The sequence below is a fragment of the Microcebus murinus genome, chromosome 6 (assembly GCF_040939455.1).
Source record: "Microcebus murinus isolate Inina chromosome 6, M.murinus_Inina_mat1.0, whole genome shotgun sequence".
NCBI lineage: Eukaryota > Metazoa > Chordata > Mammalia > Primates > Cheirogaleidae > Microcebus > Microcebus murinus.
Window position 1 is genome coordinate 59,566,836 of NC_134109.1, and position 16,399 is coordinate 59,583,234.

At 35.6% G+C, this 16,399-nt stretch overlaps 1 protein-coding gene and 1 non-coding gene across 5 annotated transcripts in view; one reads left to right on the forward strand and one right to left on the reverse strand.

Moving 5' to 3' along the window:
- LOC105855489 (signal recognition particle subunit SRP54) overlaps positions 1-16,399 on the reverse strand; it is an 81,744-nt gene that overhangs the window by 47,348 nt on the left and 17,997 nt on the right. For all 4 annotated transcript variants that reach the window (XM_076004106.1, XM_012736498.2, XM_076004103.1 and 1 more), the window contains 8 exons: positions 16,283-16,349; positions 16,138-16,195; positions 12,253-12,403; positions 10,391-10,539; positions 9,982-10,082; positions 9,372-9,458; positions 4,378-4,451; positions 4,060-4,168 (listed from right to left, as the gene is read on the reverse strand). In XM_076004106.1, the coding sequence (XP_075860221.1) occupies positions 4,060-4,168; positions 4,378-4,451; positions 9,372-9,458; positions 9,982-10,082; positions 10,391-10,539; positions 12,253-12,403; positions 16,138-16,195; positions 16,283-16,349 (796 nt within the window). The remainder of the gene's footprint in view (positions 1-4,059; positions 4,169-4,377; positions 4,452-9,371; positions 9,459-9,981; positions 10,083-10,390; positions 10,540-12,252; positions 12,404-16,137; positions 16,196-16,282; positions 16,350-16,399) is intronic.
- LOC142871697 (U7 small nuclear RNA) lies at positions 15,071-15,135 on the forward strand. Its single transcript, XR_012919913.1, has one exon. It is a non-coding gene; the product is annotated as a U7 small nuclear RNA (small nuclear RNA).

The window sequence follows — 16,399 nt, forward strand, 5'->3', positions numbered from 1 at the left end:
TTAATAGTTTGACCATTTATTATAATTGTTTTTCTGTATGTAAGATATTTCATAACATAAAAAGAAAAATGAGTTATTTCTTTAAGAAACCTATCTGCTAAGCTCTGTCTCTAAATAAATATTAAACATGGAATATATTCAAAAGAATACTTATGATGTTTATAATCTATAAAAACAACACATGTTTTCCCTATAGTTTAAGTAAAATAAAACATTCTAAGAACCTTTGAAACCCCATGTCTACTATTCCCATATCCCATATGTCCACCCTTTCCATATCTTCCAAACACTAAAGATATATGCTATATTTCAAAAAACAATAAAAATGTTCACCTTAAACTCTACCCTAAATTATTAATCTTTAATTCACAAATTTAGTTATATAAATAAGCAGAAGTAGGTAGATTTTATCTATAATCAACAGAACAATTATATTTCCTATAGTTAAGCAATTACTACTAGTAGTATTAAAACCTCTCTGTAGCATATAATGAACAAGTTCATTCCCTCCAGTGTTTTGATCACTCTCAGAATATGAGGTACATTTCTTCTGGTTTCAGTTGTGTGCAATTTCAGGAATGGGATGGGCTTTAGTCAAATGTCTGCTATGTCTACATTCTCTCTATATCACTAGATAAATGGTGATCTAGCCTTGGTCTTAATATCTTCAGGAAAGATGACCCACAATCTAAAATAAGGCAATCTATGCCATTTTTTTATACCTGCAATTATGGAAAATCTTTTCACATATTAAATTGAAATATGTTTGCATGGAATTTCCATTCTTGTTCCCTATTCCATTGTGTATATGTCTTCTTGTCAGGCATAAAAAATAAGGCTTTCAAATACTTAAAAGCCACCATGTCTCTTGTGAATTTTCTCTAGGTGACAAATATTCAACTGTTCCTCCTATGGTTTAGAGCCCCATTTACCACCCTAATTTTCTAATATATCTTCTAATTTGTCTATACCCTATAAGTAAGTATATTGTCCAGAAGTGAACTGAAATTCAGATGAAGTCTGATTACCAATGTAATATACAGATATAATCTCATAATAAACTTAGTTAAAACCTCTAAATCTATTTCATAGATGCACCTTTTAAGCCATTATCTTCATTATAAAATATTTAAGAAGTATATATCATATTACTTCCAAGATCTCAAATCAAATAAGACAAAGAAGGTAAACTAATAACACATCATGGCAAGGAATATGACAGATAGTGGAAAGGGACTTAATTTAAAGAAGAAAGGAAGTCACGAAAGGTTCTTAACTGGTGGTTTCCTTTAACTAGGTAGTCCTGAAGGACAACTATCAGTTAAGCAAAGACAAATGAGCAAGAGACATTCTAGGAAACAAAACATGGATTCCTAGAATAAATAAAATAAGTTTTGTATACAAGGAACGAAGCATAAATGAGAGAGCTAAGAGGCTACAAAGGTAGGTTAAGGACAAGATCACAACAATTTATATGCCAGGCTTAGGAGTTTGGAATTCATCATGAAGACAATAAAAAGCCACTGAAAGATTCTGACCCCAGGATTATTATTTTGAGAAAGACCATTCTGGGCATTGAGGAAGACAGATCAAACAGAACAGGGAAGATATAAGAAATATTTAGGAAGTAGGACTTACTAAATCTAAGGTGATGTTAAGGTTTCTGCATTTCACTTGAACTGGTAAAATACTGACACATGTAGGCTGTGATAAGTTAAGTATTGTATATATAATACCTAGAGTAACCACTAAGAAAACAATTTAAAAAGATATACTCGGGCCAGGCGTGGTGGCTCATGCCTGTAATCCTAGCACTTTGGGAGGCTGGGGGCGGGGGGGAGGGATCATTCAAGTCAGCAGTTTGAAACCAGCCCGAGCAAGAGTAAGACCCCGTCTCTACTAAAAATAAAAAAAAATTAATTGGCCAACTAAAAATATATATAGAAAAAATTAGCCGGTCATGGTGGTGCATGCCTGTAGTCCCAGCTACTTGGGAGGCTGAGGCAGGTTGATCACTTGAGCCCAGGAGTTTGAGATCCAAAAGATCCAATGACACTCTACAAAAAAGACACCTGCACTCGAATGTTTATAGCAGCACAATTCATAATAGCAAGGCTGTGGAAACAGCCCAAGTGCCCATCAATCTAAGAATGGATTAATAAAATGTGGTATATGTATACCATGGAGTACTATTCAGCTCTAAGAAACAATGGTGACATAGCACATCTTATATTTTCCTGGTTAGAGCTAGAACCCATACTATTAAGTGAAGTTTCCCAAGAATGGAAAAACAAGCACCACATATACTCACCAGCAAATTGGTATTAACTGAACAGCACCTAAGTGGTCACATAGGTACTACAGTAATAGGGTATTGGGCAGGTGGGAGGGGGGCGGGTATATACATATATAATGAGTGAGATGTGCACCATCTAGGGGATGGTCATGATGGAGACTCAGACTTGTGGGGGGAGGGGGGAAATGGGCATTTATTGAAACCTTAAAATCCGTACCCCCATAATATGCCGAAATAAAAAAATAAAAAATAAAAAAAAAAAAAGAAATTGCCACAGCCAGCCTAACCTTCAGCAACCACCACCCTGTACAGTCAGCAATCTACATCAAGACCCTCCACCAGCAAAAAAGATTTTTTTTTTTTTTTTTTTTTTTTGAGACAGAGTCTCGCTTTGTTGCACAGGCTACAGTGAGTGCCGTAGCATCAGCCTAGCTCACAGCAACCTCAACCTCCTGGGCTCAAGCAATCCTCCTGCCTCAGCCTCCCGAGTAGCTGGGACTACACGCATGCGCCACCATGCCTGGCTAATTTTTTCCTATATATATTAGTTAGCCAATTAATTTCTTTCTATATTTATAGTAGAGGCGGGGTCTCACTCTTGCTCAGGCTGGCTTTGAACTCCTGACCTCGAGCAATCCGCCCACCTCGGCCTCCCAGAGTGCTAGGATTACAGGCGTGAGCCACCGCGCCCAGCCTGCAAAAAAGATTTGACTCACTGAAAGCTTAGATATATTTTTAGCAATAAAAGTATTTTTTAATTAAGGTATGCACAGTGTTTCTTAGGCATACTGGTACTGCACACTATAGGATATATACTGTAAATATATTTTATATATTGTAAATATATATTTCTAGTTTGCATACAGTAGAAAACAAAAATCATGTGACTCGCTTTATTATGATATTCCCTTTATTGTAGTGGTCGGGAATAAAACCCACAATATCTTTGACATATGCCTGTAAAGGATTACAGAGACAGGGCAGTAACCCAATATATAATGTTACAGTTTCCCAATGTATGTTAGCATATTAAAGCTCTGAAGACTTTTTTTTTTTTTTTTTTGAGACAGAATCTCACTTTGTTGCCCAGGCTAGAGTGAGTGCCGTGGCATCAGTCGAGCTCACAGCAACCTCAAACTCCTGGGCTCAAGAAATCCCACTGCCTCTGCCTCTCGAATAGCTGGGACTACAGGCATGTGCCACCATGCCCAGCTAATTTTATATATATATATATATATATATACACACACACACACACACACACACACACATATATATATATATATATATATATATATTAGTTGGCCAATTTTTTAGTAGAGACGGGGCCTCACCCTTGCTCAGGCTGGCTTCTAACTCCTGACCTCAAGCAATCCGCCTGCCTCGGCCTCTCAGAGTGCTAGGATTATAGGCGTGAGCCACCGTGCCCGGCCAAGAGTTTCAATAAATAAACATATTTAACTTTTTAAAGCTGCATTTCCACAAACCTGACTACAGATTTCCCCTTTTATTTCTGTCCACATCATGAATAGTGTTCTTCCCTTGTAAATCATTTGGAGAAACACTGTACTAGACATTTCTCTCAATGATGAAGTCAATCCAGTAATCATAACCCTTTGAATAAGTACTTTCAAACTACACATCTACCTAAAAATAATTTTTCCATCTAAATTTTCTCCATCTTGTCCACAGAACAAAGTGAAACTCTCACCTTGCTGTTATTCTAAACATTGTCCTTTGAGTCAAATAATCTACCATCTTACCTTGATCATTCATACTATCCATTATCGTCATTAATTTCTTTAGCCTTGCCATTGACTCCTGTTCATTTCCTTTGCTCATAAAATCTGTACCAAAACCAGGGATCATGCCCTAAAACAGATTTAACATTAAGTTATTAATAGCTGAAGATTAATTGTTCAGAATGTCCCCATTTAGCTACCAGCTTTCATACTGACACTAAGTCTTAAAATATCTATTTTTACCCAAATATTAAAAATAATTAAAACAAGTGTACATGTTCTTAGAAATTTTAATGAAAAACACAAGAAGGTATAAAGAAACTTTTAAGGATAACTGACCAAGATCTGACTGAAGGGGCCCATTTTCATGATATTTTGAAATTGTTCATACATGTCTCGCAATGTAAACTGACCTGAAAAACAATTACAAGTGATTCAAATATATTAGAGAATGTACATTTCCATTCAATAAAATTAATCTTTTCCTTAATCATGAATTCAACTTGAAGCACACTTATAAAATATCCAATTAATCAACATTCACTACAAAGTGCAATGACAGAATGAGTGCTCTGAAAAATATTCAGACATATGGACAGATCCTATTCTAGAGAAGTTTATATTCTATCAGAGAAGACAGACATATACAAACAGACAAGAAACCTACTTGAAAACAAAGCACACAATCTATACCTACTAGGATGACTAAAATTAAGAAGCATGACAATACCAAAAAATTAAAGAAAATGTAGAGCAAGTAGAACTTCCATATATTGCTGGTAAGAATGTAAAATAGCAAAAACACTTTAGAAGATTTGGAGTTTCTTAAACAGCTTAGCTGTCCATGAACAGGAAAATGGATAGAATGTAGATAAAATACTACTCAACAAGAAAAAGAACAAATGATAAATGCATATAACTATATGAATGAATATCAAAAATATTATGCTTAGTCAAAGAAACAGATTGAAGAAAAAGGACATACTCTATGATTTCTATAATATGAAGCATTACTAGGAAGGGGCATGAGCAAACTTTCTAGAGTAATGGAAATGTTGTTTCTTGATGGGATAGGGGATACTATGTATTTGTTAAAAAAGATGGAATGGAGTCAGGGCAACATTCCTACAAAAACTTTAAAAATTAACTGGGTACGGTGGCCCACACCTCTAGTTCCAACTGCTCAGGAAGCTCAGGCAGGAGGATCACTAGAGCCCAGGGGCTTGAGGTTGCCGTGAGCTACGATGCAGATAATGCCACTGCACTCCAGCCTGGGAGACAGAGTGAGACCCAGCCTCAATCAATCAATCAATCAATAAATGATGGAATGGCATCTTCAGGAAGCCAGCATTTCACTGTATGTAAATTAATCTCATTTTAAAAAGGGGTGGGGAACAAAGCAAAGGGGAAAGATAAAAAAGAAGAGGTATTTGGTTTCAGGCATTCTGACTTTGAAATGGCAGTAAAATATTTAAAAAGAATTATTACAGCAAGCAACTAGAAATGCAAAATAAAACAGTGGAAGACAAGGCTAAGGCTGAAATATATATTTGGCCATTTATACAAAAGTGATAATTAAAGCTATGATAATATAAGAAATCCACTGTCATGGAACTCAAGTGAGTTTAAAAATAAAAAGGCCGGACACGGTGGCTCATGCCTGTAATCCTAGCACTCTGGGAGGCTGAGGCAGGCGGATTGCTCAAGGTCAGGAGCTCGAAACCAGCCTGAGCAAGAGCAAGACCCTGTCTCTACTATAAATAGAAAGAAATTAATTGGCCAACTAATATATATAGGAAAAAATTAGCCGAGTATGGTGGCACATGCCTGTAGTCCCAGCTACTTGGGAGGCTGAGGCAGTAGGATTGCTTGAGCCCAGGAGTTTGAGACTGCTGTGAGCTAGGATGACGCCATGGCACTCACTCTAGCTTGGGCAACAAAGCGAGACTCTGTCTCAAAAAAAATAAAAAAATAAACAAATAAAAAAGACAGATAACATTGTCAAATATTAGGAACCAATGAAGATGAGAAAGCTTACTACCTCTGGAAATTGAGACCCTTGGTAACCTCAGAAATGAGTAGAATATTAAAAGCAGAAAGAAAAAAAAAAGCAGAGATGTAAGAAGAGTCAGGAATCAGAAAGTAGACAGCCTAAGAAAATACTACCCAGCTTTGTACCATGTTTCCGTGAAAATAAGACAGGGTCTTATATTTATTTTTCCTCAAGAAGACACCCTAGGGCTTATTTTCAGGGGATATGTTATTTTTTTAAGTACGGTACAACAATCTACATTTATTCAAATATAGTTAAGTCGTCTTCTTCTGTAACATCATCATAACTCTCCAAACCCGAATTCCATCCTGAATTTCTTGCAACTCTATTTCCTTTAGAACCATTGGCCCCAATCTCTCGTGTTCAGCAATAGAGCTCTCATGGGGCAGATGAGAAGGGCTGCTCATCTTCTTTACTGCTCTGCAACAAAATGCATGGGTCCTGCAGATAAGCTGCGTAGCCACGCCCATCACTAGCTCTTATTTTTGGGATAGGGCTTATATTGTGCAAATGCTTAGAAATCCTGCTAGGGCTTATTTTATGGGTAGGTTTTATTTTCAGGGAAACACGGTAGTAGGTAGCAATAGAAACAGTGCTAGGGTTATTCAAAATAGAGAAAGGCAGATGGAAAGAATCAGGCAATGAAGGATAAAACTCATTCATTCACTGAAGACCTACTATGTGCCAGACACTGTGCTAGGTACTATGAACACAAAAGATGAAGAGCACAGATACGAACCCTACTTTTACCTCCAAGCACGGAAGACAGACATCAAATAATTATGATGAATAATATAACAATTAATTGTAGGATGTGACAGAAACAGGTATCAGAGGGTTCCAATTTAGTCTAGGGATCAGGTAAAAGGTCCCTGAAAAAGGACATTTAAGGAGAGATCTGAAGTGCAAGTAGGAGTTAGCTACCCTGGCCAAGGAAGAGGATGGTATAGATAGGAGGCTGAGAGGATGTGTCTATCAGGTAGAAGGACCAAAAAGACTATAGCCCAGAGGTGAGAAACAACAATGTACATTAAAGAAGCAGGCTGGTGCAGTGGCTCATCCCTGTAATCCCAGCACTCTGGGAGGCCAAGGCAGGAAGATCACTTGAGTTCAGGCATTGGAGGTTGCAGTGAGCTATGGTGATGCCACTGCACTCTGGCCCAGGCAACACAGTGAGATCCTATCTCAAAAAATAAATAAAATTTTAAAATGAAAAAAAAGAAAGTTGTTCAGCATGGCTGGCACATAGAATGCTAAGAACAATAGTGACAAAACAGGATGGAGAAGATATGGGCTAGATGATAAAATCATTTAAAATATTCTAAGGGCAACGGGAAGCTAATGAAGAATTTTAAGAAAGGCAGTAATGGTATCAGATTTGCAACTTTGAAAGAGCATCTTGAGGCCAGAGGAGGTGGCTCATGCCTGCAATCCTAGCACTCTGGGAGGCCATGGCGGGTGGGTCATTTGAGCTCAGGAGTTCGAGACCAGTCTGAGCAAGATTGAGAGTACGTCTCTATGGAAAAAATAGAAAGAAATAGCTGGACAGCTAAAAATATAGAGAAAAAATTAGCTGGGCATGATGGCACATGTCTGTAGTCCCAGCTACTCTGGAGGCTGAGGCAGTAGGATCGCTTGAGCCCAGTATTTTGAGGTTGCTGTGAGCTAGGCTGATGACATGGAACTCTAACCCAGGCAACAGAGTGAGACTCTGTCGGAAAAAGAAAAGGAAGAGGAGGGGAGAGGAGAGGAGAGGAGGGGAGGGGAGGGGAGGGGAAGGGAGGGGAGGGGAGGGGAAGGGAGGGGTGGGGAGAAGGAAAGAGAGAGGGAGAGAAAGAAAGGGAGAGAGAGAGAGAGAGAAAGAGAAAGAGAGAGAAAGAGACAGAGAGAGAGAGAGAGAGAGAGAGAGAGAGAGAAAGAAAGAAAGAAAGAAAGAAAGAAAGAAAGAAAGAAAGAAAGAAAGAAAAGCATGCATGCATTTATTTTGCCTACAGTATTCAAAAAAAAAAAAGATTAAAGGGGAAGAGTCCAGAAGCTGAAAGATCTGTGAAAAGATTTACAATAAATAATCTAAGTAAGCAAGAAGTAAACTTGCATAGTTGCAGGGAAGCTGAAGAGAAGGGAATAGAATGGAAATAATCAGCAGGTAGAATCACTAGGACTAATTGACTAATGGGGGAAGGGGTAGGCAGAGTGAGGAAGAAATAAGAATCAATAATGACACCCAAGTTTCTGATTCCGGCAATAAAACAAATGATGTTAATATTCATTGATGATAACAGTGGGGTGGAAAGTTGGAATGGGAAGATAAGGATATGTTTAATTTGAGGTGTCCATGGAACATCTCAGAATAGTCTAATAAACATGCAGATATGAATATGACTTTGAAGTTCCAGACAAAGAAGATGGCTTAGGAGGATCCTTGAAAAACACATTTAAAAGAAAGACAAAGACAAAAGTATCTAACAAGATGAGTGAGAAGGAACAAAGGGAGAATAGTTGCCATGGGAATTAAAGGAATAGATCACTTTGAGAAAAACTGAAATGGTCAATAATAACATATATTGAGTGCTTATGATGTGCTAGACACGTTTCAGCTAATGTAATTTTCACGACCATATGAAGCAGTTAGTATTACCTACTTTTTACTGATGTAGAAATTGAGGCTAAGTAATTTGAAAAAGTTATACAACTAAAAAACAGATCAGAGATACAAATAAATATAAGTATGATTTATTTGTATTTGTACAAATAAATTTGTATTTGTAAGTATGATTTATTTGATTTATTTGTAAGATACAAATAAATGTAAGTATGTTATATTTAAGAACCTGAGCTATTACTCACAGTGATATACTTCTCTTTAGGAGTGTTCTTTCATAAGGAGTAAAAAAATGTTTGTGTATTTAATCCCATCCTTTTAAATTTCTTTTTACATATTTTATAAAATATATAGAATTTATAAGAAAGCAAACAGGTTAGAAGAATATGTTCTAACTTATTTTTAACCTATTTTACTTCAAGGAACTCAATGAAAGCCTTGATTTTTAATCTTAAGATAATATGGTTATGAGAAAAAAAATAAAAACACTTGATTCTGTAACTGCTCAGATGTCTGAGATTTAAAATGATTTACATATAAATCATATGAAATAAACATTTGAAGAGTTGATGCTAATAATAGATATTATCATTTCAAACAAATTAATAATAGTAGCTTTATCAAAAAGAAATCAAGGGAAGACATCTGAGATCAAATGCTTTTTTGCCACTCATATACCATGTTTCAACTTCTCTATAAGTGCTTCATTGTCATCCAACTTCAACTCGTTGACTTTATCTATCAATCCTTCAATGTCACCCATACCTGTAAGACCCCAAAAAGAAAAATTAACAACTAACACTGTACTCTGCTTTATGTTATACAAAACATATTGATACACACAATAACCTCGTGAAGTAGGCAGGTTAAGTACTCTTACTATACTTTACAGATCAAAAAAACTGAAGCTATGGAAATTAAGCAGTAGCAAAGAAGTGACAAAGCAGGGACTCCAGCCCAGGGCTTAACTCTAAATTCCATGCTTTATAACTATACCACCTCCAGTCACTACCAAAGTTTTACTGCCATTATAACTGCTATTACTACAATCACATATTTTTGCATTGTTCTCTAAAACTTTTCCAAAGACCTTTCCATCAAATATCTCATCTTACCACTCTAATCACAGAAAACAAATATCCCTATTTTAGAGGTGAGGAAGGTAAATCATAGAAAGAAATGATCTTCCTAAATTAGTTAGTGATGGCAGGATTAAAATCCTAATCTGTCCTAAAGATCCATACTATGTCTCAGAGATTTTTTTCTGGATCCCTACCACTGTACATACCAAGAAGTTTGCTGATGAAAGGCTGTGTTTTGAAAGGTTCAAAGTCATCTATATGTTCCCCTGTACCAATGAAAATGATTGGACTTTTTGTGGCAGCAACTCTGCAAAGAAAAAGAAGATATAAAATAACTTCAAAAAAAAAAAAAAAAACTCAAAAATTTCCAGCAGATCTGGAATTCGAAGGGAATCTACCTTCAACCTTAATCAGACAAAAGTATAAAGCTCAAGTTTCTTTTTACTAGTTAAAGGAGAACTATATCAGCCCCAAAATTCTGCTTCTATTTAAACTTCTTTTATAAACCATTATTAGGTACACTATTGGAATATATTTTAGATAATGAATAAGAAAGCCATAAACATACACACGCTCCCTGTATAACCCCAAGACATAGGACTTAATGGTACTTACGCACTGAGTGCTCCACCTCCTTTTGCATGACCATCAAGTTTTGTCACTATTACTGAGGCTACATCTACTTTATCTTTAAAAGCCTTGGCCTGGGCTTCACAAGCCTGACCAATGGAGGCATCCATCACATAAACAATGTTATCAGGTTGCTAGAAAGTTTAAATAGAAAAGATACATATTTTTACTGATCTTAAGTAAATGTTATCATTAGAAACTATAAAACAACATTTATCATAAATAATTATTCAATCAATAAATATTTGTTGAGGGAGTATTATGCATTATTAGGTACCATCCAGGCCCTAAAGACAAAGAGGTAAATAAGAAAATACTTGTCCTCATGAAACTTTTAGTCAGAAGAGACAAATAATAGGTAAATAAACATTTCAGATGTATGACAAATAAATAGGGATACAGAATATCAGTTTTCAGGTGTGGGAGGCATCTTTTGATAAGGTAGTCAGAGAAGGCCTCTCTTGACCTAACATTTGAACTGAGGCCTAAATTAAAAAAAAAAAAAAATTATACAAGGATCTGAAAGAATGGCATTCTATGTAAAGAAATAGCAAAAGCAAATTAGAAAAAATATAAAGTAGAAGAATGTATACTGAAATCAAAATGGATAAAACAGACTGAGACTATTTCCCTTATATCTGCTCAACTTGGTCAAAATAACAGCATAACTAAAAAGAAACTTATTAGTATTAACCACCAACCAAAGAATTACTGCCAACACCTGAATAACTAAACATGGGTTCCTAATATTTGCTGCAAATAAGCTATAAACTGCTGCTTCTCTCTCAAGTTATTTCTATCACAATTTTAAAGAGATACTAAATAATGATTAATTTTTTTTTTTTTGAGACAATCTCACTCTGTTGCCTAGGCTAGAGTGCCATGGCATCAGCCCAGCTTACAGCAACCTCAAACTCCTGGGCTCAAGCAATCCTTCTGCCTCAGTCTCCCGAGTAGCTGGGACTACAGGCATTAGCCACCATGCCCAGCTAATTTTTTCTATATATTTTTAGTTGGCCAATTAATTTCTTTCTATTTTTAGTAGAGATGGGGTCTCGCTCTTGCTCAGGCTGGTTTCCAACTCCTGAACTTGAGCCATCAGCCCGCCTCGGCCTCTCAGAGTGCTAGGAATACAGGCGTGAGCTACCACACCCAGCTGATTAATATTGTTAAGTACTTCATTTTGAAAAACTTCCAAAATTCATCTAAAGTATAATAAATGTTTCCAACTAAAATGAATTCACAGAAAGGAAATTCAATAGATACTAAAGGTGAATTCTTAATTTTTTATGGTTTTTTTTTGAGACAGTGTCTTGCTCCGTTGCCTAGGCTAGAGTATACCTTAGCTCAGTGCAACCTCAAACTCCTGGGCTCAAGTGATACTCCTGCCTCAGCCTTCTGAGTAGCTGGGAATACAGGCACATACCATCATGCCCTGCTGATTTTTCTATTTTTTTTGTAGAGATGGGATCTCACTATGTTGTTCAGGTTGATCTTAAACTCCTGGCCTCAAGTGATCCTCTTGCCTCAGCCCCCGAAAGTGGTAGGATTACAAGCGTAAGCCACCACACTCGGCCTATGTTTTTCTTATACATACTAATAAGATGATTAAGTGAGAAAGGAAATTGTTTTTTTGATACTTACTCATGAAAATTTCATATTTACAGGAGATCAGAAATGACAAGAGTAAGTCCTTACCACACAGATATAAGTGTCCCAAACAGAAATAAATTACTTGGAATCTACCTTATAGGAAAGGAATAATTTATATTGATCATATACACAATTAGGTTTTATAATTAAATTAAGCAAAGCCTAAAAATGGTGTTACATTCAAAGCTACTTACTATAGCATTAGCAACTTGAAGCATTTCTTCAAACAAAGAGTCTTCTTGTTTGTGGCGGCCACTTGTATCAACAATAATAATTTCAAAATTTTCATTTTTGAATTTCTCCACTCCTTCAGAAGCAATGATAACAGGATCCATTTCTGTATAGCTATTTAACATGGACAAATGATTTAACAACCACAACAGCAAAACTTCCAAATACTCTTAATCTGGGACTTGTTAGTCTATCTTTATTCTGAAAAGGCCAAACTTTCACAATTTCAATTGAGAAGAATAAAATTTAATAAGAATTAAATATAGAAATCCACTTCTAGAACAGCATGAAGCACTATCCAATTTTCCAATTACAAAACTCTGTATGCTGCATGTCTTTTCTAAATAAGGGTGCTTCCCTCAATTTTTTTTCATATCTTCTTTAATAATTTAATAATTGAATTCATGTTACATACTGTTTCCTACTTGCTTTTCCACTTAACACCCTTATGTAAACATTTTATAAAACCATTAAATATTCTTGTAAAATATAACTTTTAGGTTATTCAGCATTCTATCATGTGGCTACATTATCATTTATTAAATAAATGCCTTATTATTGGACATTCGAAACTTTTCCAATTTCCTGGTATTAAAAATATAGCCAATATAAACAGTACATAAATGTTGTTTCTTTGAAACTATTATAACACACTCTTACAAGCTGAATTTGGATCAAATAGTATGCCATTCAAGGCTTTGGGCTTTTAAAAGAAAAATGTCCTCCATGAGAGCTTAATCTCATTCCTATTTTACTACATTTTTACAATCTCTGACAAAAATCTTTATCGATGTGAAAATCAAGAAATGAGATCACATTCTAATTTGCATTTTTCTGATTAGTGGTAATTTTTTTTTTTTTGAGACACAGTCTCACTTTGTTGCCCAGGCTAGAGTGAGTGCCGTGGCATCAGCCTAGCTCATAGCAACCTCAAACTCCTGGGCTCAAGCAATCCTCCTGCCTTAGCCTCCCGAGTAGCTGGGACTACAGGCATGCGCCACCATGCCCGGCTAATTTTTTCTATATATATTAGTTGGCCAATTAATTTCTTTCTATTTTTTTATAGTAGAGACGGGGTCTCGCTCAGGCTGGTTTTGAACTCCTGACCTTGAGCAATCCGCCCGCCTTGGCCTCCCAGAGTGCTAGGATTACAGGCGTAGGCCACCGCGCCTGGCCTAGTGGTAATTTTTTATATAGATCAGTAGTCAACTGAAAAGACATATAATGTTAAAAAAAAAAGACGTTTTTCCCCTAAATTAAGAACAATCAAAAAATCACACACAAATACACTTAGTAAGAATATTAGATTTAAATGAAGAAAATTACTATACCAAAGGATGTAAACATTTTTAACAAAAAAGACATAGGTCCCTAAATGAAGCTATACAAAAATATAGTGAAGATGTCAATTCTCCCCTAAATTAATTGGTTTCAACGTAATTCCAATTAAAATCTTAGAGTTTTCTTTTTGAAACTTGATAAAGAATTCTAAAATTTATCTAGAAAAATAAGCAGATGAGAATAAGCAAGAAAATGTTGAAAAAAATGACAGTGATTATCATTTCAAAATATAATAAATATGCAAGTAAAGTTTATAAATGTGCAAAACAATATGATCAAAGATATTCATAAAGGGATTGGTTAATTATATATATGCATACAGCATAATAAATGATGTCATAAAAAAGAATTACCTTAAACACTTTATTATCCATTCCAGGATTATTATAATCCCATTTTTAACTCTACAGTGGTGTATTTACATACAATAAAATGTACCATTTTAAGTGTTCATTTTGGTGAGTTTTGACAAATTTACCATAACTACCACTACAGTAATCAAGATATAAAGCACTGAAAGAACCCATTTTAATTTAAAATAATCTATCTCTATATACGATATATATGTTTCTGAATGTCCATTCATTTACATAGACATTGAAAAATGCATAAATGAACATGCTCAAAACAGGCAAGTGGGAAGTAAAAAGCGTTAATATTGGTGCTTTCACTTTTTCTTTTTCTTTTTTTTTTTTTTTTTTGAGACAGAGTCCCGCTTTGTTGCACAGGCTAAAGTGAGTGCCGTAGCATCAGCCTAGCTCACAGCAACCTCAAACTCCTGAGCTCAAGCAATCCTCCTGCCTCAGCCTCCCGAGTAGCTAGGACTACAGGCATGCGCCACCATGCCCGGCTAATTTTTTTCTATATATATTAGTTGGCCAATTAATTTATTTCTATTTATAGTAGAGACGGGGTCTCTCACTCTTGCTCAGGCTGGTTTCGAACTCCTGACCTCGAGCAATCCGCCCACCTCAGCCTCCCAGAGTGCTAGGATTACAGGTGTGAGCCACCGCGCCAGGCCCTTTCACTTTTTCTTTAAAAAAATATTTTTTCATAGGCACCAACACACCTAGCTCTTTAAAATTCTTCATTAAAACTATTTAAGAAGGGACAGATGATACTGTATCAAACAGCACTGTATCTACTGTCTAAAAAATGCTAATTATTTATGTTAATATATATTCCAGATTTATAATTTTAACATTGAAGATATAGCTCAAGTCCTTCTCCAATCCTATTTCCTTCCTCCTTCCCAGAGGTTTTTTACATTTCCATGAGTAAAGGAGAGATTATTTAAATGGCATTGAGAATTCCGGTTAAAAAGTAATGCTCCAGATTTGGCCAGTAATTCAAGTAATTATCAACTAAATTATGCTATTTGCAAATTGTGATACCTTAAAACATAACTTTATTATCACCTAACATTAAAAAGTATATTAGAAATATTATTGCTCTTCCAGAATTTGTCTAGCAGGTTTTCTGGTTTTTATCAGAAACCAACCCCTCCCCCCAACACATACAAAACTATATTAGAAATGGTTCTTATCCTAAAAAAAATTCTTAACATTACTCTTTAATCTATCTGTCAGAAATTATCATTAAAAAATGACTGAAAGGAAAAAATTTTAATTAAGAACATATCATAGCCAAAGTTCACTAGCTTTTTTGGCTAGCCAAAAAATAGAAGTCCTAAATAAGAAGTTTCTCAAACAAGTCCTTCTAAATTCAAGTTAGACTCTCTTCTTTAAATTAATCATTCTAACATATACAGACTACATAACTGAACAACAATGTAATAAAGTGAGAGACAGCAGTAATCAATCTATGAGATAATTAGAGATTGTAAGTCATTTTAGGATGATTTAACGCAAATGTTTTTAAATGATATACTAAAGAAGTAGTATGGAATTCACCAATGTTGTGTGTATTTAAGTGTGGAATGCTTCAGACAGCCTTAAAAGAAACAATAGGAATAGAGAGGCAGAGGAAGTAGGAAAGCATGCTAGGCAGGATGATAAATACAAGCAGAGTCATGAACTAAACAATGTCCACTCTGACCTATCAGGCTGGAACAGAAAGGTCATGTAATAGTAATAAAAGATAAGTTATTAATTATACCCCACTTTTTTCCACATATTATGTAAAAATGCAACCAGGTAGCATAAAAAGACAAGGCCAGCCATCGTGGCTCATGCCTATAATCCCAGCACTTGAGTGGCCAAGGTGAGAGGATCACTTGAGGCCAAGAATTCGGGACCAGCCTGAGAAAGTGCAAGACCTTATCTCTACAAAAAACAGAAAAATTAGCTAGGCATGGTGTCACATACCCAGAGTCCCAGCTATTCAAGAGGCTGAGGCAGGAAGATCGCTTGAGGCTAGAAGTTTGAGGTTACAGTGAGCTATGATCAAGCCACTGCACTCCAGCCTGAGCAACAGAGCAAGATTGTCTCTCAAAAAAAAAAGTCAAACAAGGCACATGAGTATCAAAATAAAAAACAGTAACCTACCTTCCATAAAATGGAATTCTTGCTTTGGTAGCATTCTGTTTTAGTTGGTCAAAAGCCCCTAGGAGATAAAGAGTAAATGAATCCTCAAACTTGAAAATAAAAATTATGGAAAGCAATTTTCAATTTTCATATTTCAACACATTACCTGCTCTGAATGTGTCTGCACATATCAAACAGGTTTTCCAACCTTTCCTCTGGTAATAATATGCTAACTGGAAAAGGAAGATTAAAAAAATATAATATCATAAAATATAATAAATTA